At 39.6% G+C, this 24,146-nt stretch overlaps 1 protein-coding gene across 1 annotated transcript in view; it reads right to left on the bottom strand.

Annotated features, from left to right (window-relative positions):
• Positions 1 to 21,239, bottom strand: part of LTK (leukocyte receptor tyrosine kinase) — a 51,210-nt gene extending 29,971 nt beyond the window's left edge. Inside the window, exons 1-9 of the mRNA XM_041403095.1 lie at positions 21,224 to 21,239; positions 20,969 to 21,082; positions 16,955 to 17,110; positions 16,104 to 16,326; positions 9,076 to 9,215; positions 7,175 to 7,309; positions 6,138 to 6,290; positions 5,162 to 5,262; positions 3,402 to 3,568 (exon numbers count right to left, since the gene is read on the bottom strand). Of these exons, the coding sequence (XP_041259029.1) occupies positions 3,402 to 3,568; positions 5,162 to 5,262; positions 6,138 to 6,290; positions 7,175 to 7,309; positions 9,076 to 9,215; positions 16,104 to 16,326; positions 16,955 to 17,110; positions 20,969 to 21,082; positions 21,224 to 21,239 (1,205 nt within the window). The remainder of the gene's footprint in view (positions 1 to 3,401; positions 3,569 to 5,161; positions 5,263 to 6,137; positions 6,291 to 7,174; positions 7,310 to 9,075; positions 9,216 to 16,103; positions 16,327 to 16,954; positions 17,111 to 20,968; positions 21,083 to 21,223) is intronic.
• Between the last annotated feature and the right edge of the window lie 2,907 nt (positions 21,240 to 24,146).

The raw sequence follows: 24,146 nt of genomic DNA on the forward strand, positions 1-24,146 counted from the left end.
AAATGAATTTGCCAGCCAATCACCAGAAGCAGTTTTCCAAAGGAGCTAGATGCCCAAGTGGGAGGCTGATCAGCAAACTGTGTCTTCCTTCTTGCCTATGAAATAAATTCATTGGATGAAGGTGTTGCTAAAAAATACCTAAGTAGAGCCTTCATATCCTCCTTGTTCTTTTTGCTATGGTTTCTCTACTTTTGGCCCCATGAAGCAGTTCATGGACTGCAACTTGTTATGTCTCAATTCATGCCTACTCTTCTCCCTGGGTGATCTGTCCCCTTCCTACCCACTTTACTACTGCCTACCATTCCCTTAAGGAACGAGGGGAAAGTACAGCACTTTCCTACAGCCAGAGAAAGACAGGAGTTTCCCAAAGATTTGGCATACAGAAGAACAGCATGCCAGCTCAAAATCTGCATTAACAATTAACCTAAGCACTGCATTGCTAGAGCTTGAATAACCAGGAAAGCTGACAACACCCATAAATACACAGAATAGTCATTCATGAAGTTTTATACCAAACTGTAGTAAAATTGTCCAGCAATATTTATCACATACTTCTGTTTACAATTGTTTTCAATTTCACTAACATTAAAACGATTTAGGCTGAGCTTTTCTATTTTGGGTGATTTGGTATGACTTTTCTAGCAGTCAAATAATTTTGTGAGTGATGAGGATGAGGCAATGCAGGGATTCGTGATTCTGACCATGCTCAAAAATGCTGGTAACTTTTTAAGCACTCTGTGCTACTGGGTATTGGAAGTGGGATCTGAAATTTGGGAGGAAGAGAGTCACATGGCAGACAAGTGGTGATTTTTTTTTCCCGGTAATGAGAAGCAGCAAAAATTTTAAGAAAATTTCTTTGAAATTTTTAAATCCCTGATGTTTCCATGCTTGGTATTTTTTTTAATCCTGCAGTTTCCTCTTCCCTGGATATCTGAAAGTCTCAGGCAAAATGGTACTTTCCACGCAGTGCTGCTATGAACCATGTCAGGTCCTGCTTCAGCTACATGGGGTGAGAACTACCCTTCCAAATGAATGGATAAACATTTTCTTCCCCAGCCTTACTTTCTATTGCTGATTCTGGCTAAAGAGGAGAAAAAAAAAAAAAGCTGCCTGAGCTGAATCCAGAGTTAACAAGGGGTTATCCTGGAGAGAGACTGGGAACTCACTGGGAATTTTACAGCAGAGGGGCTTGGACTTGGTGTACAGGGGATTTGGGCCCAAGATCTACAGAAAGAATTAAATAGCCAGTCAAAGAGGAGTACTGGGAATAAACCTTTACTGTAGGTCTGGGGTCATTGAAATGAAAGCACACATGAGATAGCTAGGAGGAGAAAGGAAGTGCAGGGAAGGGATTCAGACTTCATAATAAAAAAACCCCAAAACTAAACAACACACAGAGACAGCAGCTGCTAGAAGAGAGATGGAAACAAGAAGCAGGGAGGAGTTCAGAAAGGAAATTACAGCCAGAGGCATGAGATAGATAAAATGGTTTCCCAAATGGGAGGCTGAAGCAAAAGAAAGAGAGACCAAGTATATGAAAACAAGGAAGAAAGCCAACAAGTGCCCACAGCAGTGGGTAAGACAGGACAGAAGGAGTAGAGCATGGAAACAAGACAAGAGGACTGGGATGGAGACTGTGTCCTGGGAGAACAGAGTTTCCTCTCTTGGGGAAATAGCTTCAGCACTTTCTAGCAAAGTATGTGCTTGTTCTGTTACAGATCAGTGTAGCAAATGGCAACTTATTACTTCTGCCAGTCACTGGGTATCACAGCTGGTACAGATTTGCCTTCTGGACTGAACAGTTCCATCCATACTCACAGTGATCGTCACTGTTGTGCCACTCAGTTTTAAATTTGAAAATGTCATAGAGAAAGGTTACATGAAGTGAAACAAGATAGAACTACTTGAAACAGACTGTAATAATTAATGCATGCATGAACCTAACTACATCTTTCATTTTGCCTAAATGCTCAACTTTTTCAAACATTACAGTATTTGAACATTTGAATATCAATTTGTATTTCACGCCATTCTGGCTAGTGCTCAAAAAAAGTGTCTTGCTGTCCATTCCCTTCTGCCACATAAGATCCATTTTGCTTCAGAATTAAGGGCCAATACAAAAATTGGAGGCTTCAGGGAACAAGCATAAGGGACTATATATCAGAGGAGGCAGATGGTCTTAAATAGCTCTGAAGAGCCCCTTGGTCTCTGCTGCAGACAGGTCCACAGTAGAGTGGCCAGAGAAAAGAGTTATTTTGCACTAATTCTCTGGCCATACTTTACATATTCATAACTAAACAGATACTAATCCACAGGGCTTCAGATAGTGTCAGACAAGAATTTTAAATACAGTGCTAGCAGGCAGATCAATCCTACCCTAAAGGAGTCATTCATGGCAAAGGTGTGTATGGTGATCATTTGATAATATTGGCACAAAAGGTAATCAGGAAATTAAACCAGAAAGAGGGTAGAGCAACATTTATAATATTCACTGTATAGACTTGCAGGGGTTTTTTTTCCCTTAAGTTTCATGTGAAACAAGCCTTCCTCAGGAATATGCAAAAAAAACCAAACAAAAAAACCCCAAACCAACAACAATAACAAAAAAACAAAATAAAACAAAACCAAAAAAACAAACAAAAAAAACAGATTGGAGAAATTGAAAAAAAATAAAAGCGTATGTTGTGCAAAATGACCAACTACCAACACCAGCTACATGGCTTGAGACTGAGTGACTCTAGGTGAGGGAGGAAAATGCCTGAATTAAATTTGATTGCATGGAAATTCTTTAAATCTTCAATATTTCAGTTCATTTGAAAACCAATGTTGCACTGTATTTCTACATCTAACCCCATGAAAACTTTAGTGCAAGGCTCATTTAGGCAACAGTCTTTTTCTGAAACCATTGCATCAGTAATGTGGCAATGAAGGATCTCCAGCTGCCCAGCCTGCACTGATATAGATCCTAAACTGGACAGCTCTATTGGCTAAACTGTGGGATTACCATCTCTTTGACTCATGTGAGTGTTTTTAACTGTGGGAGTATGGAGAGCAGCTATGCTAATGCAGCTGTTTCCCTGCTGGGAGCACTTTGCCCCTGTGAGTACACTGGCTTGCTCAGATTGCTAAAGGGTTTTTAGTGCAGATGCTTGCTGTTCCCAAAACCTAAGTACTGTTTGAGGCTGCACAGAAGTGCAGTCACATGTTGTGGGCTTGTGTTGAGCTAAGCTGTACATGTGCACAAAGATACACACTTATGGCAGAATACTTCCTAAGCAAGCAGAGTCACTCAAAAACAGCTCTGAAAGAAGGCAGGAATGAAAGTGACACTTCACAATAAAGATATGAACATTTACTAAACCTATGGGGATAATCCTGGCTGCTGACAGTGGAGCTCTTACCGGTTCTGAAGCTCTGGCATTGGTAAGGTGATGAGGAACCAGTGGTCGCTCCAGCTCCCTGCCCTTTCCCACATTGGCAAGGTGACTGGAGCTCCCTTTATCTCTTCCCTGAGAGAGAAGGAGACTGTACCATTGTAGCTTCCAAAAACATGCACTGAAAATTGAATCTGTAACAGAGGAAGAAGAGGAAAAGAATGGTAGTCTGTGACAAAAGGGAAAGGTAGTAACTTCTCCCCTCCCTGGGAATTTGAGACACCAAACCTCCAAGTCTGGGTCAAACTCTTTAATGACAGAAATCACTAAGCTCCCACTCATTGACTGTATTTGACTCAGCACTGTTACTAGCACAGAATATTCTCAGGGAAGACCCAAACTGGTACTCCTGTTGAGCAGCTGTTCTTCAACCACTGATGACAATATCCACAGCCTCTGACACCATCTGGTGAAAGGACTGGTTTTCTTGTTATTGCCTTCTCTGAGGGGAGAGCTCTCCTGCCCCAAATACCTTTTAAACAAGGACTGTCTCTAGAGGCAGGACACCTCAGTCCATCTACCTGCTCCAATTCATAGGCACCATCTGAATTGCAGCACTCCTAAGGCAAGTGAAAAACAAAATCAGCAGGCCAAAGAATGTTTTGAAGCAGGACTTGTTCCTCTTTCTTTGGAGCAACCACTTCCAATTTGCCACAGAGCAAGAGAAAGTTGCTGTTTCTACCACTGCTGTCAATACCCAGTTGTCCTTAATGTCACAGAGAGCTCCAGTCCTGGCAGGAAAGGGAGCACACACAGATTCTGCAAAGAGCAACCACAGAAGTTCCTTGATCCTGCCATGTGGCCTCAAATCCTTGCCAGTGGAGGAGAGAATGGATCCAGATTCCTGTGGCCTCTACACAACAACCAACAGCTATAGCTTCTCCTCTCCTGGTTTTGTAAATCTGCCTCCAAACACATTTTATTTTGTTGCTTATGTTGTACCCAGCATATTTTACCTGGATTTATAAATAAATAAAAATGCCAAAGTTACATTTCTGGCACCTGCACTGTATTTATTTTCCCAGCTCTAATTAGGAGGCATCAAAGCTTTCTCTTTTTCCCCTAGCAAGACTGGACTCCAGCTTGAACTTGCAGCTTAATTTTCCTAAGTGTTATGACTATAATATTATTTAATATTTTTAATTCCAGCATCTCAGAGCTGCAAGGCAAGTTGTGTGATTTTATCAAGGCCAGGTTGCATTAACCTTATGAAATTCCTGAAGAATGTGATCAGAAGTTTATTATACTCAACTATTTCTGGAAAATCTAATGCATTCTAACTTCACACTCCTGTTCTCAGTGAAACTATGAAGTTTATTAAGTCCTGCAGAATTTATGAAGAAAAATCTCAGCAGCAGATATACTAAAAGACTCAGTGTCCCAGCCAGACAGCTCCCTTTTCTACAAACACTGGCTGCCCCATAAAATGAAGCTGTTGGCACCCCTCAGAGTTACCTTTCAGTAACTCTTCTTAAATGCTACAGTTAGGTTGGGGAGTTTTCCACAAGGAGTGACTGATTTGGGGCTTCTGCTTTCACTTACTGGGGAGGTACCACACATCTCCCTTCCAGTTCTGAACAAGTGGCCAGCTAGGCAGTATAGCCAGCTCTTCTGCTTTCCAGTGTTGTGTAGAGTGTGCAGAGGGACAGGAGAACAGGCTAATTGTGCAAATAGTGCCTACAGCCTGATGATTTACTCCACAAAGGTGCAAAGACAGAGTGACACACCTGGTAGTCTTCTGTGGCAAGAGTGGCTGGCAAGCTGGTACTGTAAGCCTTAGCCATACCACTTGTCTGAGTGCTGTCTGCTCGCAGGTAGAGGAAGTGTCCTGTGAACACAAAAAGAAAATGATCTCTTGCTCTTTTGTGTAATCATTTGAAACACTTTAACATCATTAATATTCCTGCAGGTATGTAAGCATATGTAGGTGTAAGCAGGGCCTGAGAGCAAATCTGTGGTGAGGTTATAGTAAACACTCTGGTAGATTTCAGCAGCACAAAAGTCAACAAACCCCTTACTGGAATGTGAGTGGATAAACCTCAGGTACCACGCAAGATCTTCCCATACAGAGGTTCTCACCAATCTACACTCCTAATTCCTACACCGTTAGCTTCAGTGACACTTGCTGAGTAAAACTCTGGGTTGGAAGAGTTTATTTACAGTCTTTGTTTCCAGGGAGAGCTTACACAAGCTGTCAGGAGACAAACAGGACACTTGTATGGAAACCCTTCATTTTGGCAGGAAACTGTGAGGTAAAACTCATGTGTGCTAACACTTCAGACTTTCAGCCTGAACAGGTGAGGGTCTGGCCTCCCCCCTTCTTATTTAGAAAGTTAGCAGTTCTGTTGGGCAATTGTTACCTTGTGATGCAGCAGTTATCTTATTGCTGCTGAAGTGGTCAGCAACTGCACAGCTCATAAGAGGAAGGAAGAGGGAAGAAGTATGCATTGTATAATTTCTTTAAGAATCCTTGTCTCTTGAGAGTTGTGTTAACTTTTTTGCAGAACTTGTTTACTATAAAGTTTTGCATCATGTTCAAAAGTCAATTTTAACTACATTTGAAGTCGTTATAGATAATACTGATGCTGAAGTTGATTTGACAATGATGTCAAAAATTTTAAACCAATTTAAATAAACTTAAATTCAAGGTTATTGTGTACATGCATGCACAGAGAGTAGGAAAGAGAACAATGAAGAACCTACCACCAGTGGCTTGCAAAGTAGACCCTACAAATGAGTCTTCTTGAATAATTTTGGAAAAGCCCCGAATAGACCAAGGAGATGCTGCAGTTTCATTCAGTGTCCAGCCACACAGACCTTCTTCAAAAGAGCAGTGTGAACCCTCTGGGAGATTGTCTACAATTGAGAACAAGAAAAAGTAGGAAAATAGGAGCAACTTGATTGTGGAAGAACACAAAAAAAAGCAAAAGTGAAAATCCATTTTTGTTGTCCAAGTTATCCAACCTATGCTACACTATCAAAATAGGTCTCATTTGTTTGTTTCCAGAGTCACCATTAGAAAGCTAACACTTTGCTTCTGTAAACATTTGAGACTTTTTGGTGCTGTCCTACTCTAAATTCTGGACAAAACTGCAGCCCCTGTAATCTCACGAATGGCAAATCACTGCCACATATTGGTAAAGGTCTTGCTACATATGAAATTGCAGGCATCACAAAGTTTTGTGTCCATGTAAAGGAAGGCAAATCAACAGATTATTTTAAATCACCACTGTACTTGCTAAAGCTAAAATTGCTTCTTAGCACCTCATATACTGGTAGGGGATTTTTCTGTCCTGATGCGCAAGAGCTCCTGAACTGGGATCTTGGAAGGAAAGATTTATGACACTGTAGGTAACTAAGAGTGGAAAGATGATTAATACCTTTCCCTGAAGGGAAGGCTTAGATCTTGGGTCCAGAAGGAAATTCTCACCCAGCTGCAGACATGTAAATAAGGTTTTGCCTTTCTCTGAAGTAGCAATAACTGTGAAGGGAAGGTCATTGAGCTCCTTACTGCAATACTTAAGAAACCAAATCAATTTTTAAAAAATCCATTTTGTTCTATATAGGGTGAATTTTCAAAGAGAATCTTGGTATCCAATTAATGTAAATGGGACAAATTAATTCAGGAGGTGAAATACTGAATTAATCTAAAGATGGAATCAATTTAGCTTATTTTGTATTCTAAATTATTTATTCTAATGGAATGAAGGTTCCCATGAAGTGTCATGCCAGATACTCACCACACCTCACTCCTTCCTCTTTGGTAGGGCAATCACTGATAAACTCACAGATCTGTAGGTGGCTGACACAGCCTCCATGAAAGCAGGGGAAGGTTGAGCCTTTTTCATATACAAAAAGGTCTTGATTTTCTTTATCTAATGGGGAAAAAAAAACAAACCCAGAACTAAATCCAGAGATTAGTTGACAGAATGTGTATGATCCTTCATGTTTATTAATTTTCACATGTAGGACATTGTCCTTTTTACAATAAATCTCCACTTTTTTCATGTAGGTTTCTTTCCAGCATAAGATTCCTGGGCCAAATTTATTCCTCCTTTGTTTCTGATGTGCTGCTTTTGCTGTGTTTTTTCTATCTTTGGACCATTTTGGGGTTTTTATAATGAAGGGTCTTGCAGTTTCCTACTGTGATGTGCTCCTCAGTTCTGCACACATGACTGTGCACCTGCCAGGCAGCTGTGACATGCTGCATGGCACCCTGCTGCTGGAGGCAGGGTCACCCACTTATCTCCAGCCCTGATATACATATTGCTATGCCCTGTTGAGGCTCAGGTTTAACCAGCACTTGGGCTGCTGACTCGTTTCTGTGCCAGCTTCCAGCTGTGGCATCCAGCCCATGAGGTAGCTGCTTCCCCAGCAAGCTGGCTTGCTGCACACAGATTTTATTCATGCACCCGAACTAGTCTGGTCAGTTCTAGTCTGGGAGCATTTGATTGACTTCACAGGTACCCATCTGCCAGGCTGAACATGACTTTTAAGTTTGATATTTCCCAAAAAGCATGACTCTCAATGCACCCACAGCCTGTCCTGTGGATGCATATGTGCCTAGGCCTGTTATGGACCTGGTGCCCTTCAGCAGAGCTCTGCACAGCAGTTACATCGGGATCACTACTACTCTGAAAAAAATGCAAAAGTTAGGGAACCAGTTGCAGGAGAAAGAGAAAGGAACACCTCTGCAGCAATCCAGGTACATACTCTGAAAAAAAAAATTTCATTACACTGTTTTGTGCCAGATACATGCACGAGGTTATTTAGAGACGGAGAGCACAGTGCTTCAGGCTGTATGCATCCCCTCAAAACTCTAGGACTGTCAAAAAAATTACATTAAAAATATAGCATGTTAAATTAAAAGAATAATGACTAGAATTAAATATCTAATATGATCAAAACCATGCTCACAATAGTTTTTTCTTTTTACATTACATTCCAGGCTATTTCTACAGAGTCTGCAAAATGGAAACAATAACATTATATTAATTCATGAAATTCAGGAACTGAAGATGATTATGTCCCCAACCTGAAGACTGCTGTGCTGACAGACTCCTGCACTTCCAAGAAGCCTAAATGACATTAGCAAGGTTCTGCACTGCCACTGAGGATCATTTGCATGACATTCAGAATAAAACTGTAAACTCCAGGTAAAACTGAGGTCTTACCTGAACACTCTGTACTTTAGAGAAAATAATTACATTCTGATTATTTTCATTTTAGATAGAAATTCTCAGTCTGGCAGTAGCAAACAGACCCCACCAGGGGCAGATAAATGTTTCTTTTCTTCATAGAGTTGTTAGATAAACCCAAGTATGGAAAAGGCTTTGGTTACATAGGGTAGACAGTTGTTCTTTATTATTTAAGAGAGAAAAACACTAAATGCTTAAATAATCTAGGTAAAGACTTTTTCATCCTTGTTGGATTCAGCATAAGTCTAGTTGTTTTTGGGCTTTTTTGCCTATAAAGATCAAACAAAGCAAAGCTCAAACAAAGCAAAGCTCAAAAGCAGAGAGAATTGCTAGAATTAGTTCTATAATTCTGAGTTTCTCATCTTTCTTCTAAGTCCTATCCTATCCCCTATTTTGGTGAGGATGCATTTGGTTGTTCCAAACCTGTCTGTGTTGCAGCATACCATGAAAGCAGTTCCTGAGTTTCAAGGACCCCAGTGCCAGTACTCCAACTTCCTGTGCTCCACAGTTTGAATACACCAGGGTGATTTTGAAAGGTCTTTCTATTCGTCCAATCTGGGCCACCAGGTGTTTCCATTTCATCCTAGAGGACAACAGAATGTTATCAGACATACACACAGCACATTGGATTCCATGGATTCTCTACCAAAGATAATTAATAGTATCCATGTGGGAAATGGATCGATGAATGCAAACACCAAGATAACAAATGGTGTTAAAATAAAATGAGTGCTGTTCAACCTAGCAAGCTCATGTAAGGTTATCTTTGCTGCAGAGCCTACTGCTAATGATGAAGAGATCCAACCATTCCCAATAATTCTTAAATGGATCTTAAATTATCACCAGTTTTGGACACACTACCCAATATGTGCTTTCCACATACACGGCTGTGTTCTATTTGCTCTTGAAAGTACAGATCAACCAAGCAGCTGCACAAGACTCTGGATCTCCTCAAGACAACACTGACATTGTATGTTCTGGAAGTAAATGTCTGACCCTGAATATTTCTTGGTTGTGCCAAGAATTAAAACCTTTATCTGTGTCTTTTCTGTCTGATTTTCCACCTTAGCAAACCACAGTGCACCCACAAAGCAAGGGATAGAAGTGCTGTTCTAGGAAATGCAGATTACTTGTGCCATTTACATTTCACTACAGAGTAAATGCCATAACCTGCAAATCTAGACTGCAAAGGTTTCTCAATTGTGCAGCACTTGTGGCAGTTTGGAAAAAGCCAAATGGTCCCTTGCACCCTAATTTTAAAGATGGTTGTCAGACATCAAAAGTTAGAGAGAGAAATACCAAAAGGGAATTTTTGAAGTACCTCACTCAAATTAAGTCTGATGGAAGTCAGTGTATCCAGGTATCATTTAAAAACTACAGCAGAATTCTTAAAAATATTTTTACTTTATTTTTGTTTCCAACTCTGTTCCTGTATCTTATGTTAGCAAGACAGCAATGCGCAGTTAAATATATGTGTTATTATTTTGTAAATGGATTGGAGCAAGGCTAGTGAGAAAGGAATCGTTGCTCTAAGCTCTTTTCTGAAAATAGTATCAGACAGAGATAATTTTACCCACATTCTATACCCTGCTGATGTTACTGGGGCCACTCTGGACAAGTGACCTAAGTGTTTGCCAGTGGAGTAATAAGAAGGCCAGGCCAGTGTTACGACATGTTGATCAGCTCTGCTCCTAGGATTACTTTTTCATTTAGGAAATTCCTTCAGCTGCCTTGAAGTGGTCATGTAGCCTTTGTCTTGCACCAGAAACACCTTAGAAGGCAACACCCAGATTACAAACACATCTCTTCTGGACTCAATATAAAAATCACAGAACCGTACTTGCAACTTGCAAAAACTCCAGAGCAAATTTAATTTTTTATCACCCTCTCTTGTGTTCTTCCCTCCATAATTATATAACTTTGTCTGGATAATTTTTTACTATCCCTTCTATGGCATCTACCCACATCTCAGTTTCACAATTGTACACACACATAAATACCCACAGATATCCTGAACTCGTATGAAACTGAGCTCTTCTTACAAAGATGACCCTATTTCCTCTATTTTCTGTCCTATCATAATATACAGTTCATAATAACTTAATTAATCTTCAGAAAGGTACAGCCATGAATTGCAACAGCACCATCTCTACTTCCCAACATGGAAGAATAACTGATTTGCTTTCAATTTGTATTACAGTGCAGCTTTGGGAACATCCAGCACCTATAAATATATCTCATAAATTTTCTTATAGATACATCCCCCCTGCCACACTGTGGGACAACATCCAAGACCATCCAGCACTGACCCAGAACTGAGTCACTTCTGCTACATGACACAGCTCTGTTCATCACTCCATTGCATCCTGTTGACCATGAGAATGAATGAGCCATAATCAAATTGGTGCAATGAGCCAGTAAACGGCAAGGACAATCTTTAAGTCTTTTGAATTTAGCTATTAGGCATAGTTCTAGTACCTCTACGAAGGTACAACCCACACTCCATCTGAGACATCACAGTATTGCCAGTGTTAACACAACACTGAGTGCAGAACCTGTGGCACACAACCTGTGATTCACAGCTAGGTACATTTAGCAGTAGCAACTAAAAAGCCCCACAGCTGAAAAGAATGACTAGTTCAGCTGCTGCACTTTAATCCTATATGCTTTATGAGCCAGACACTTTGTAACTTGCTGTTTCTAGACTGATACATCAAAATAAATAAGTAAAACTACTAGTCATCTAAGTCAATAAGCCAAGTTCTGAAATGCCATGACTTGGGAAGACAGACTGTCCATTCTACCATCTCTGCTGGGAGAGCTGTGGTATCTGGTGGAAGAACAAGGCCACCGTCTTAAGCCACTGCTTCTGTGAACTGGCAGCTCTTCTGAGCCAGAGCACTAAGTTCCCACGAAACATCCCAGTACTGCACTGAAATATCTCTGCTGCTGAAATTTTCTCCATTTATAACATGGCAGAAAAAGCTGTCTAGCATCCAAAGGCTGCAAAAATGACAAGTGGCTTTGCATCACATAGAGTGCTTTTGTGTATGAAGTCTCTTCATCATCAAGGTATTCCCCTTCAGAGAAAGCCTCCCAGCCTAGATCCAACTGCAGCAAGAATTCTAATGATGTAAATAATTACACCTCCTTTGCTTGGTTCCACCATTGAAATGGAAGCACATCAGAGCCAATGTAATTTTCTTAATGGAATCAGGAATGAAGCCCAGTGTTGATCCAGCAGAAGATGAATCATTGCAGCAGGCTTTCAGATAAACCAAGCTTGGCAATAACTTTACTATTGATTTTACATCAAATCAGATCTTAAGTATGGAGGAAATATTACTCTTCTTCTAAAAAGAGATGTTAAAATTCATCTGTACGCATGAAAAAACTATTAGGGTTCAACAAAATTTGGAGAAATTTGCATGGGTAGAAAGTTTGGTGTTGCAAGCTATCTAATGCTTAAGGCAAGAAAATTCAAGACTCACCCTGAAAACTTTTAATTCCAAATCTTATTTTGTAGGGTTCACTTTTCATTAGCCCCTCAATCTTCTCTGCTAAACAGATGTTTTCCACCCTCTTCTTACCAATCCTTTCTATGATGTGATAAGAATATACCCTTTGTTGGGTATGAAAAATCCAACAAAGGTAACTGATGATTAATTTTAGGAAATATTTTATGTAAAGAATAACCATTTCTTCATTAGGACTGAAAAATGCAATAAAGCAGAACATGAAAGCTGAAATATTTTCTAAATTAGGGGGTCTCACTGCATGGGTTCTTGCACAAAGCTATGTATGCTAGATGCTTCTAGACTCAATCAGTGAACATAAAGATTAGAAGTCTTACTTTACTTTTATACACACAGGAAGTTGCTGTCTGCAAGTCCTCACATATATCCAGTGATAACCACTGGACTTAAAAGGAAATAGAGAGCGCAAAACACATGCCTACCACTCCGGCCTTCACCAAACTCTTAGAGGGTTATTCTTTGACACAGTATATTTTTGGGTGCAACTTCAAGAGAGGCACAAGAGGCACTAACTGCACTAACTAACTGAATCATACTCCCAGCTTAGTGTTCAAAATTCACAGTCATGTACAGCAGCTGGAAAACCTCACCCTTTCTAGATACATTTTTTTAATCGAAAGGGCTCTGCTCATTGTTGTCAGCACGCATTTAGACATTATCTGAGAACACTTACCAGGCTACTCCCTTGTCATCTGTGCAGTAGGAGAAGCTAAATAACTTTTGTGGATAAAAACAACCACATTAGTAGCAGTGTCAAAGACTGCAAGCTTTTTCAAGGGTCTCAGAAGATGGTGGAGCATTTTATCACCACCACCCTCCAAAAAAAAGGGGGAAGACACAAAAAACTAAGCAATAAACAGTTTTGTGAGGTTGGCTAACTGAAAATCCATGTGTGCACATGGCCACAAACTTTTTGTTTTCTGATCTACCGAGATTACTGTGGCTATTCCAGAAAGAAAACAGAACAAAATCAGCTAGGCTTATTGACTACAGAAAGTGAAAATATTATCCCTTCTCCAAATGATGCTTTTTTTATTTTCAATAAAATAAAAAAAGTGTGAGTACTTAGAGTTGAAAGAAACTAGCTTCTTACTGAAACAGTTTTGGCTAAGAACACTGAAATAATTGTGGTCCACAACAAACACAAGCATATGAAAACACCCAAAACCACACAGGACTCAAGAATTTTCAACTGTGGCTGATTCTGGCTCTGTGTGGTAAAGATGAAAAGGTGGAATAAGCAAAATAGTAAAAACATTTAAGAAAAAAAAGTTTTTTAAAAAAAGTAAGAAACATATAGTAGATGTGACCTGAATAAGCACCATAACCATAACCCTGAGGAAGTGAAAACAGTTTTCTCACTTAAGTGCCAGACAAAGAAGGCTTGGCCTTGCAAGCAAGGCTACAGGCTCCTGATGTTTGAGCTTTACTGACATAATGAGAAATTAAATTTTATATATTTTTGTAAATACATAGAAACTCAAACACATCACTCCCTCAGCAGTTCTCCTTCTAATGGTAATAACTCAGAACACCCATGATCTATAGGTGTGGTATTTAAAAATAAGCGTCATGACTTTGTGACTTTTCAAAGAACAGTGACTTGTTCAGAGAACATGGTACTAAAAGTCCATTTGTTTATTTTTCTTTCATTAACCTTATGTATGAAAAAGTAGTGGCAGCTTCAATACTACTAATGTAATGATTAATCCTGCTAGTTAGTGAGTTGAACAGGAGAGAAACTTTCTCTTACATGTGACATACATCTAAGCTTTTGGGAACTGTGTAACTGATGGATCCTGAAGGAGAAAACACCATCAGGACAATATTTCTAGGTCCGGAAAGAGAAGATTTCACTGAAGTAGTCTGGTGCAGCTGGAATTTATGATGACATATAGCTTGGTCATGGAACTGAGAGGTGACAAAAGGGACCCAAGCAGGATTTCCTGGAGTGTCTGATTGTCTGAAAAAAGTACTACCTACCTTTTTTCTATGTCCAAGTTTTTACTCTGATCTGAAGACCAGCACTTAGTAGTAATTTTCAGTAGTTACACTAGGTACTGCACATTTCCATCTATCTCAAGGTGATCTGCTCATTGTCCCTCGTGTTCTAAATTGTGCAGCAGTGTTTGGTTAAGACAGAAAAGCTTGCAGAACTCCTTACTCCCTGTGGAAAGTCCCTGTAAAGTGGGAACACTTCAGGGTAATCTCTGTTTAACAACCCATGTTGTTAAAATCTTAATCATGGAGAGCATGCTCTTTTCAGGCTATCTGCCTAGCAAGAAGCAGCTCAATCACTGTGTTAGAAATAAATTCTGTTCTGCCTGCATGGTCAATTTTTTTTAATTGTACCAAGATTTTAAAGTTCCCCTATAATGAGGGAGCAAAGGAAGGGTATTTGATAGTTCCTAACTTGGTTTTATCTCTTTTCTGTCCTCCTTTCTATCTTGATTTCAAACAGGACTTGGTCTCCTCCCCTGTTTAAAATCTTAAGAGTAAATTCTCTGAGCTTACCAGTGTTTAATTTCATTCAGTTAAAAAAAGTTATACCAGTGTCTGTGCCGACTTCCAATTAAGCTAACTTCATTCTAATAAATCTAAATGCCATCACTTTTAGAGAGATGATAATCTTGACTTCACATAGAATTGTTTTGCAGTGCTCAAATAAACTGCTAAACAACATCTATGATCTGTTTCAGAGATGCTGCAGTGATGACCAGAAAAGCCTGGTCTGACCAGTAAGGTGTAGCAAAAGGGCATTTTATGAGTTTACATTGTGGAATGGAGCTGCAGCTGCAGAGGCCTGTCAAATACTCAAAAAGCACCAAGGGCAGCTTTGAGTAGGTAAAAAAGGATATTAGAAATTAATCCCAGAAAATCCAACAGATTACCAGTGAAATTAGCAAGAACATGTGGAAAGAATAGCCAGGAAGGAACTGAGCAACAGCTGAAAATGAGAGAGAAAGAGGGAGAGATCTGAAAAAAAAAAAAAAAAAAAAAAAGAAAGTTTTTTTTAGTCAGTCTGCTATCTTTGGCTGACGGGGACTCTTCGCTGCAGATCTCCATGGCAGCCTGGGGAGTGCCAAAGAATTCAAAGAAAACAAGAACTGGGATCTATTGCTTAAGTTCTCCCTAGGAGTCAGTCAGGTGATGGAAATAAAAAACTTTGTTATGTGTCTGACCCAGGTTCTTACAAGCTGGATCGCAGCAAAGGAAAAACAAGCACATGGAAAATGGAAAAATTAGATGACACGTGGACTTCTCTCTTTCTTTTCCTGTTGTGATTTGTTCCCTTTACCCATTTCTCTTCCTTACTGCATTCTGCTACACACAGGAATAAAGAAGTAAAACATTGTCAGGATCAAAGGGAATACTGGACAAATCTGGGGTTGCTATACCTTCTTTTGTTTTCCTTCACCTCTTCTTACCTCAGTTTTTTCCCTCCCTGAACTCTACAATTGGAGCAGAAGTGGATACTCCTATACCTACTAGAAGGGAGGAAATAATTAAAGAAGTAAAATTAACCCCATCTCAAAATGAGAATTGAGACCCTTGTAGCATTGATAGGACCCACTGAATCCACAGAGATATCAGACATATTACCAAAGCAGTTTTTGGACTGAATGCATTTTACAGCTGCAGTCCTAGAATCAGTGAAAAAAATTAATCATTCTTCACCTTTCCAAATGTGAGGGAAGAAGAGTAAGATTTAAGGTAGTGTGTTCTTTGTTAAGGGGGTACACAAAACCTATATCTATTACAGGCATCCTGTCAGGAGGCTGTGTGCTTCAGTCCTGAAAGTCACACCTTTATTTTCTTCTGTAATAGCAGCAATGATCTCAAGAAGGTAAAAGACACTGATAAACAGCAGCCTGGAGAAACACCAGTCTACCTTGCAATTCAAAGGCTCAACAGTTAAAAATTGATTGGCTTACCTGGCATTCTCCTCATGGCCAGCTCTCAGAGAAGTTATTGTATTTTTGTTTGTCTCTGCATATTTGATTTCAACTGTGAATCTCTGGAGAAGAGGAACTGTGTCCTGTGAACGTATGGCCAGCTCCAGCAAGCAAGAATCCAAGCTCCCAGGCAGGATGGGGCTTTGCAGGCTGAACTCACATCTATCTGGGAGTCTACTGGTGTTCAGGAGGAAAATGTCCCCTGTGAAAAGAAAAAAAAAACCACAACAAAACAAGAGAGACAAAACATGGATGGAAGAGAAATAATAAGAGGAAAATGGAGAAATGGAGAAGGAGTTTAAAGAAAAGAGTCATGAGAATAAAGGAACAGCTATGCACAAAAAAAAAAAAAAAAGGAAGAGAATAAAGTAAAAATTATGGGTTTAAGTAAAGAAATGATAGAAGAAATCAGAAGAGAAGAAACTAAAAAAAGCATGAAGATGTGTCCAACAGAATAAAAGACTGCCAGTCAGACAGCAGACAAGTGGAGCCAGCTCTGGCTTGTATAGGATTGAATTTCCAGAGAAAAATGCAGTCCCTGTAAATAAAAGCAGCTTATTCCAAAATGGGGAGATAGAAAATGAGTATATAAAGGGGCCGGCTCTTTAGAGGGTACATCCATACACAACTGAGGCAGCACACATGCATTACATGGTCCTTTCTTATTGACTCTCGGGCAATGACGGTGACTTTGGGAACCCTGCACCAGAACCAGCACATGGTGACACTTTTAGTGACATGGGCCTGAGGCCTCAGCCTGCTGACTCCTGCTGCAGCCAGGGCTGGGCAAAAGTAGGCATCCATTCGAGGGGAGCTGTAGCTCTGCCTACCTTCCACATCTCCATGGGAGGAACTGTTTTCTAGAAGTATCTGCTGCCTTTCCTGGGATGCCAGGACACCAATGGAAGATAACACCCAGTCTGGTTTTCCAAAACTGTCTGTGGACGTCACCCATGAACAGCTTGAGCCGATGATACAAGAGATTTCTGTTGTGAGCAACCAAAGGTTTCAGTGAGGCCTATCCCAGCCCAAGGGGCACATGAGTGACCAAATGTACAGGGTATGGGGGCTATATCTCCCAAGAAATAGAAGAATTGAAGAGAAAAAGGAAATTTTGTCCTGGGCTATAGTGACAGAATCCCTCCCAGAGCAGGTCAAGGAACATAAAAGAATGAAAAACTAACCTGCAAATTCTTGGCAGAATGTAAGTTGAATTCCTCCCACTGGTATCAACAATGAATTTATATCAGTTGAAGGTCTAGACCACATGTACTCAAAGTCCCAAATGAGAATAATACCAATAATATCAACAAGGATATTGAAACTGTATGGATTTAGCATTTTGGCAGAAAGAAAGAACTGATACTCTAAGGGCAAACCTCTCCTAGCAATAGAACAGGGATCTATGGACATGGTCTCAATCAAAATAGATGAGCAATGCAAGTTTTACATAATTTTTTTATTTTTGTCGTTTTTTAACTTTTTGAGTTTTACTTTCCTCTAGCAAGATAGATAAGACTAACTTCTTAACAAACTCCAGAGTTTGCTCACAGTATTAAAAACACTAGATCATCTTGGCCAAAATTTTTCATAATCAGCATATTATAAACCAGACAAGAAGTAATTCACTGTTCTCTCATCAATCTAATATAAACTCCCTGAAGGGATGTTAGCTGCACAAAGCTCTCCCACACAGAGTGGAGCTGAATAGAGCTGATATTAATTTGCATGATATTTTATTTTCAGTAGTAATAATAATATTACAGTAATAACTGGAGTGTCCCCAAGCCAAGTAAGAAATATTAAGAGACTAAACATTCACACTTAGGGTCCTGATGTTCAGAGGGTATTCAAACCTTGCAAACATGAATGGCACAGTTAGCCCTTTTGTAGTCCTATTCCTGTGGAGGACAACAGGCAGGTATTAAGGGCAGAATTAAGGTCAGGGATATAACAAGGAAATGTGGCTGCACAGGTACGGCAAAAATAAAAACATAAGAGCCTCCAGAAGATTGCCTATATTTCAACTAAACTTTCAGATACAGGAGAAAAGGAAGCATCTTTTGAATGTGACAGCAAAAGCAGACTAACTTTCTCCTAATTACTGAAGTTAATTCTAACTTCATTTTTATAAAACAACATTCAGTGAGCAGGGGAAAAATAAACACAGATGTTATAGAGTTGCACATAACTTTGGGTTGGCATAGACTGTGGTCTCCCACCCAAACACTTCTCCTCCCTTGCTTTGGACACTCCCCAACTCTTTCTGGCCTGCTCATACTGGAGTTTGCTGCCTCTCTCAAACTGACACCTGGGCCAACAATCCAAATATCTTCATAATGCATACAGCTTAGGAAAGGTCTGGGCACTGTTCAGCCCATCATTTTTACAAGGAGACCACAAGCAGATGAACTGGCAAATTGTGTATGCTTGTGTGTATGCAATGCTAGATTCCAGCAGCACACAGGAATGGGGACACCAGCCACTCTCCTGGCTCTGTTGGAGCTAGGGAAAAATGTCTGTGCACAGCTCCAGGCTACAGTTTGATGATCCAATAAAAAAAAGTCAGGGGTTTCAATAGCTCAGAAACTCCATAGGTGTGTGAGACAAAGCAGAGTCCTGACCCAAACCTGCTGTGTTGTTGCAAATTTATTGAGGTTTGACAGGTTAACTCAGTACCTACAGACTTATTGTTAGTAGAAATAATATTTTTGTCTGATAATTTTTTTCAGTTGGCAGCAAAACCCAGAAAGCAATTTCTCTCACAAGAGCATAACCATGAAAGAGACCAAAGTGAAAGCCCAGGAAAGAAAAATTTCCTTTTTCAAGAAGACAGTTACTTGAAACTATTTTTTATGACAAAATAATTTCATCAAACCTTACTAATAACTCAGCTTGCATTGGCAAGGACTGTAATGCAGACTTAGTCCTTTGACTGTGTCTTACATGAAAAAGTGGTTCCCAGCTGAGATAGGTGAACGCAAATTTCCCTTGAAAAGCACGTAATTCCCAACTCTCTGGGCTTCATAATGCCTGTCTGCCACAACCTGAGGCCAAAGAAATCTGAATACCTGCAAGAGTCTGAAACTGATCAGGAAAGTTTTTGACATCCAGTAGAAAAAAGACTGTTTTCTCTGGGAATAGATTATATGCATTGCATTGTGATGGATTAACAATAAGCTGCTTTTTAGCACAAACCACAGAGTAGGAGAACAGGGTACACTTGTGTTTACAGTGAAAGGGAACACTGAAAACTGAAACCTCTAACACCACTATGTCCCACCTTACAGGTGTTTCATATCCAGCTTTGCTGATAAACTTGGAGAACCTCAAGTACAAGTCAGCAAAAAAGAAAGAACATGACAAATTAAAAGGAAAAAAAGGTATAATAGAGAAATAGATCTATATTACTACAATCAGCAAAGAATATATTTTAAGATATTACAAAAATGCTCCAAAGAAGATTGGATTGAAAAAAGCTTATGGACAGTCCAGGGTATGTCAGAAAGGACTTTAAAGAATTAGATACATCTGGAAGATGTTACTGCAAGAACATTCCTCTGGCAAGGCTAGGTCACCTTGCCACCCCCTGGAAGGAATGTATGGCTTTTCTAACACCCAGAGGCCTTTCTTTATTGTTTAGCATCTTCATTAACAACCTGAACAAGGAGACAGAATGCACCCTTAGCAAGATCACAGAGGTTACAAAAGACAGGAGCAGCTGACACACCCAGCGCTGTGCTGCCACACAGAGCAGCCTCAGCAGGCTGGGGATTGGGCTGACAGGAGCCCCTTGAAGGAAAAGCCAAGTCCTGCACCTTGGGGGTATAACCCTGGGCAGCAGTATGTGCTGGGGGCTGACGGCTGGAAAGCAGCCACAGAGAAGGGCTTTGGGAGCGTGGTGACCAGCAAGCTCTCTGTGAGCAAGCAGTGCACCAAAGGCAGCCAACAGCCTTCTGGGCAGCATTGGGAAGAGCATTGCCAGTAGATCAAGAGAGGTGATCCTTCCTCTCTATTCAGCACTGGTGAGACCATAGCTGGAGTTCTGTGCTCAGCTCTGGGCTCCTTAATGCAAGAGACATACTGACCTACAGGAACAAGTCCAGCACAGGTCCCGACTGAGGAACTGGAGCATCTTGTGTAAGAGGTGAGGGCACAGCTGGGATTGTTAAGTCTGCAGAAGAGTACAGTCAGGGGGATTTTATCAATGTGTACAAACACTTTGATGACAAGGAATGAAGTGGAAGTTGGCATTCTCAGTAGTGTCCACTGACAGGACAAGAGGCAGTGAACACATGTTAAAAAACCTCACAGCTCACTTGGTTTCCACAATGCCTTGAAAATAAAAGTCCATTTGGAGAAAAGCTTCATTCAGTATCAAAAAGAAATAAAATTTGTTCTATAGTAGTGGGAAAGGAGCTCCACTAATTAGCTTTTATTTCAAGAACTCCCAATCCCAAATCCGGTAGATTTCAGTGTGGTGATGGAAATAGTTTTATTTTTCTTTCCTTTTTCTTTCTTTTCCATTTTCCTGCTGTGTTGGGGATTTTTTGGTTTGAGGGGGGAGGCAGTAAGTTTCTTCTGTGGAGGGTTGTTTGGGGTTTTTTTGTGGTTTGGCTGCTCACTATGTTTTGAGTTTGGTGGGGGGGTTTGTTTTTGTTTAATACAGAAATAAGGAATTCCCTTCAGTTTTCACTGGCCTTTCTGAGACATTGCTCTAGTTGCAGTCAGAAATACAGTGACATAGCTTTCTGGTAAGAGGTGCTTGTAAATGCCAGCACCTATCTTACACCTAGATTCTGAAGAAGAAATAAGGAGGATGTAAAGAAGAGGACTTGTGGTACCTGGTGTAGAAGATTGATGCAATGAAACCATCTTATTTTTTACCAGGGAGAGCTTCTGTGTTGGATTTGGTGAAGAAGAGTTTTCTTCATGTGATTCAGAGCAGAAGACAACAGCTATAACAAAATAAAAAGAGGAAGGGATATTTTTGATGTTGCTTTACAAAACTGCTCCCATATTATAAAGTTCAGCATATATATATATATATATATATATATATATATATATATCTCAAAGCCCTGCCACATCACTCTCACCTTCATTGCCATGCATGCTGATGTTTCCAGAACAATTCAACAGTTCATACCAATAACAGCTCTGTTATTTATTTAACCTGTGCACGTGAAAATACACAAGTGCCGCACTACGCTTGGAGTACTTCGTATCTAAGATCATCCCTGGTCTTTTCTAGAAGTCAAACAAGTTGGCAAAACCAAAAATATTTGTTGTCAAAAGGTGTTCAAAGGCAGCAAGATGCAAAATGAATTGCTTTCAAACTTTGGCCCTTTGGGTTATGAGTTCAGCAATATAAAAATATCAAATCATGTCAGAGGGGACAGGAATCTTATTCACATGAAATGCCGTTGAGATACGGATGTACAGACACGCCATTGATAACATCTAAGATCTTTTAAGCAGAGATAATTTGAACAATAATACTATGAAAACTTGCATCAGTATCTATAAAAAGAAAAACTCCTCAAACTTGAACATATCTTCATATGTTTCACTCACTATTGCATACAAGTTTTCAGCAATATCTGGTCAGATTTTGAGTTGTTATGACAATTTTAATTTTAGTATATATGACAATGCATCACACAGTGAGTAAAATGCCATGAAATGTTTCATAGCATAAAAATGCTGCATCCTTCCATCTTTTGCTATGTTACTAAAGACAGTAATTCAAGGGGTTCCAAGGAAGAGTAATTTTAGAACAGAACAGCATTATGATGCAGGAAACACATGCTGTACTGATGACAGATTTAGGGTCTCCACAGATCAATTGTCAAACACTATATTTTTTTCCCACCTCTGTTTCTAAATATTTAGGGACATTAGTATAGGAAAAGTTGATTTTGCACTGCATATAAGACACAGGCACTGCACTGATAAGCAAGGTATCTTCAGTAACAGGATGAAATCCACAAAAAGAATGGCAATTATGTGGCCAAAATTTAGCCAGGCTTATGAAAAATCCCTGCTAATAAACAATCACGTATTGCAAATAAATCTATTTCATTATATTAAAAGAAATTCTGCTATGTAAAGGGCTTTTGACAACAGAAGTCTGCTCCTATCAACTCATGTTCTGTGTCTTTTGAGATATTGCTCAGTTTTCTATCTCCCAATCTTCACTCAGCACTGCTATATGTTCAGTTTTTACTTTCCTCAGGGTTTTCTGGAAATTCTGTTCCACCCACTCGTCTCCTCACACACTCCAAGCTGCTTGTATACTTTGGAAATAGCCTGAGTATCATGGGACCCACAAACATAGCACAGTCATAGCAGAAGTTCTGCTAGAGACATTTTTCCCAATACAACTAAAACTTAAACAAAATATTTGACACAGCCACACCCAACGCTCCTCCCCTACAAACACCTTTGGGGTGTTCCTCTTGTTTTTCATTAACTAGCACAAGATCCAATGGCATATTACCAGCCAAGGAGCCCTAAGCTACTTGAAACATGAATTTACAGTGTGGAAAATACCTCCACTGCCATTGGTGGTGGTTGAGACAAACAAGATACAAAACAATGTAGCACCCTACTCAACTTGGCAAAAAACAGCAGGAGTTCATTCTAATGCTTGTAACAACCATAGTCACCTGTCCTGGGAAGATGCCGCTTACCTAACTGGACATCTGAGAGGCAGGAAGGGCAGTCATTACAGCCAAGTTCACTGACAAAGTATACTTGGACAGAAGACCCTAGACTCAGTGATAGACAATGCATGCACAGAAATAGGTCCCCAGTCATTCATTCATTTCATCAGAGCAAAGAATTTCTGGCTATGGCTGAGCATAAGAAGACTCACAGTAGCAGCTTAGCAGCCTGTAGTCCAGTTTATGCTCTTACTTTATCTCCCAATTATTTTTCTTTCTCATTTTATCAACTTTGATTGAGTTGAAAAATCTAGTGCACATAGTCACTAAGATGCTTCTGATAATCCACAAATGCTTCTGATAATCCCACATCATGTCCTTTCACACATATTTGCATGTAATTTTTGTATGACATAAATTTCAGCATGAAAAAAAAAATAATGACTATTATATTACTTTTCACCACCATGATTTCTCTATCTTGATCAGTAAAAGTAAATGGTTTAAGTGAAAAGAAATATAAGATGGAGAGGAAGGAGATTAATGATTTTAAGCTAAGTCTGTAATTAAGGAACATAAAGTGATCAGGAAGAAAGAGTGTAACTTATTCAACTGCCACAGGAAAAAGATGGGATCTTTTAACAGCACAGCACAAATCCATCTCTTTTTCAGTAAAATAAGAAAACTCCAGCACTGAGAAGGTAATTCCATTTCTTTCACTATCTTACAGGAAAAAAAAAAAAAAAAAAAAAAAAAAAAAAAAAAAAAAAAAAAAAAGCAGTAAGATACCTGCAGGGGTGATTTTTCTCCTGCATCCTGCTGTTACCTTACAGAAGAGAAGAAAATTACAGAAAATACTTACAGAACTCCTGGTGGGAAATCAATTCCAGATCAGCCAAGACATCTTTCTGACAAAACAGGAATTTCCTTTGGAGCATTCTCTAGTAGTATTCTCCTTCTAATATCAAAACAGCAACTTTATATTTCTCACTGTTTCTCTGAGAAGATAAAGTAATGTACAGACTAATAGTTCTGTCAGGAAGTCATACTAAGCCTGAAGAATACTTTTTGTTTGCTACCTAAAGTAGCAAGTATTTTCAAGTATTTCTCAATGATCCTAAAACTTCACTTTCAATAAATAGTCTCTCTTGTTCATGAGTATTTACAGCCTTAAGTTATTAACCTTGCTCTTTGAAAACATCCATGGGATCTCCTGCTGCTTGCTATTAAACTCTCTTACTCTTTGTTCATTAGTTGGTTCAACCCCAAGTCCCTTGCTTACTTCATCACTCTTGTTGTACTCTATCTGGACAGATTGCAGGTAATGGTCAAAAGGGAGCAATACAACAAAATA

Source organism: Onychostruthus taczanowskii, unplaced genomic scaffold (assembly GCF_017590055.1).
Source record: "Onychostruthus taczanowskii isolate IOZ18803 unplaced genomic scaffold, ASM1759005v1 scaffold1, whole genome shotgun sequence".
NCBI lineage: Eukaryota > Metazoa > Chordata > Aves > Passeriformes > Passeridae > Onychostruthus > Onychostruthus taczanowskii.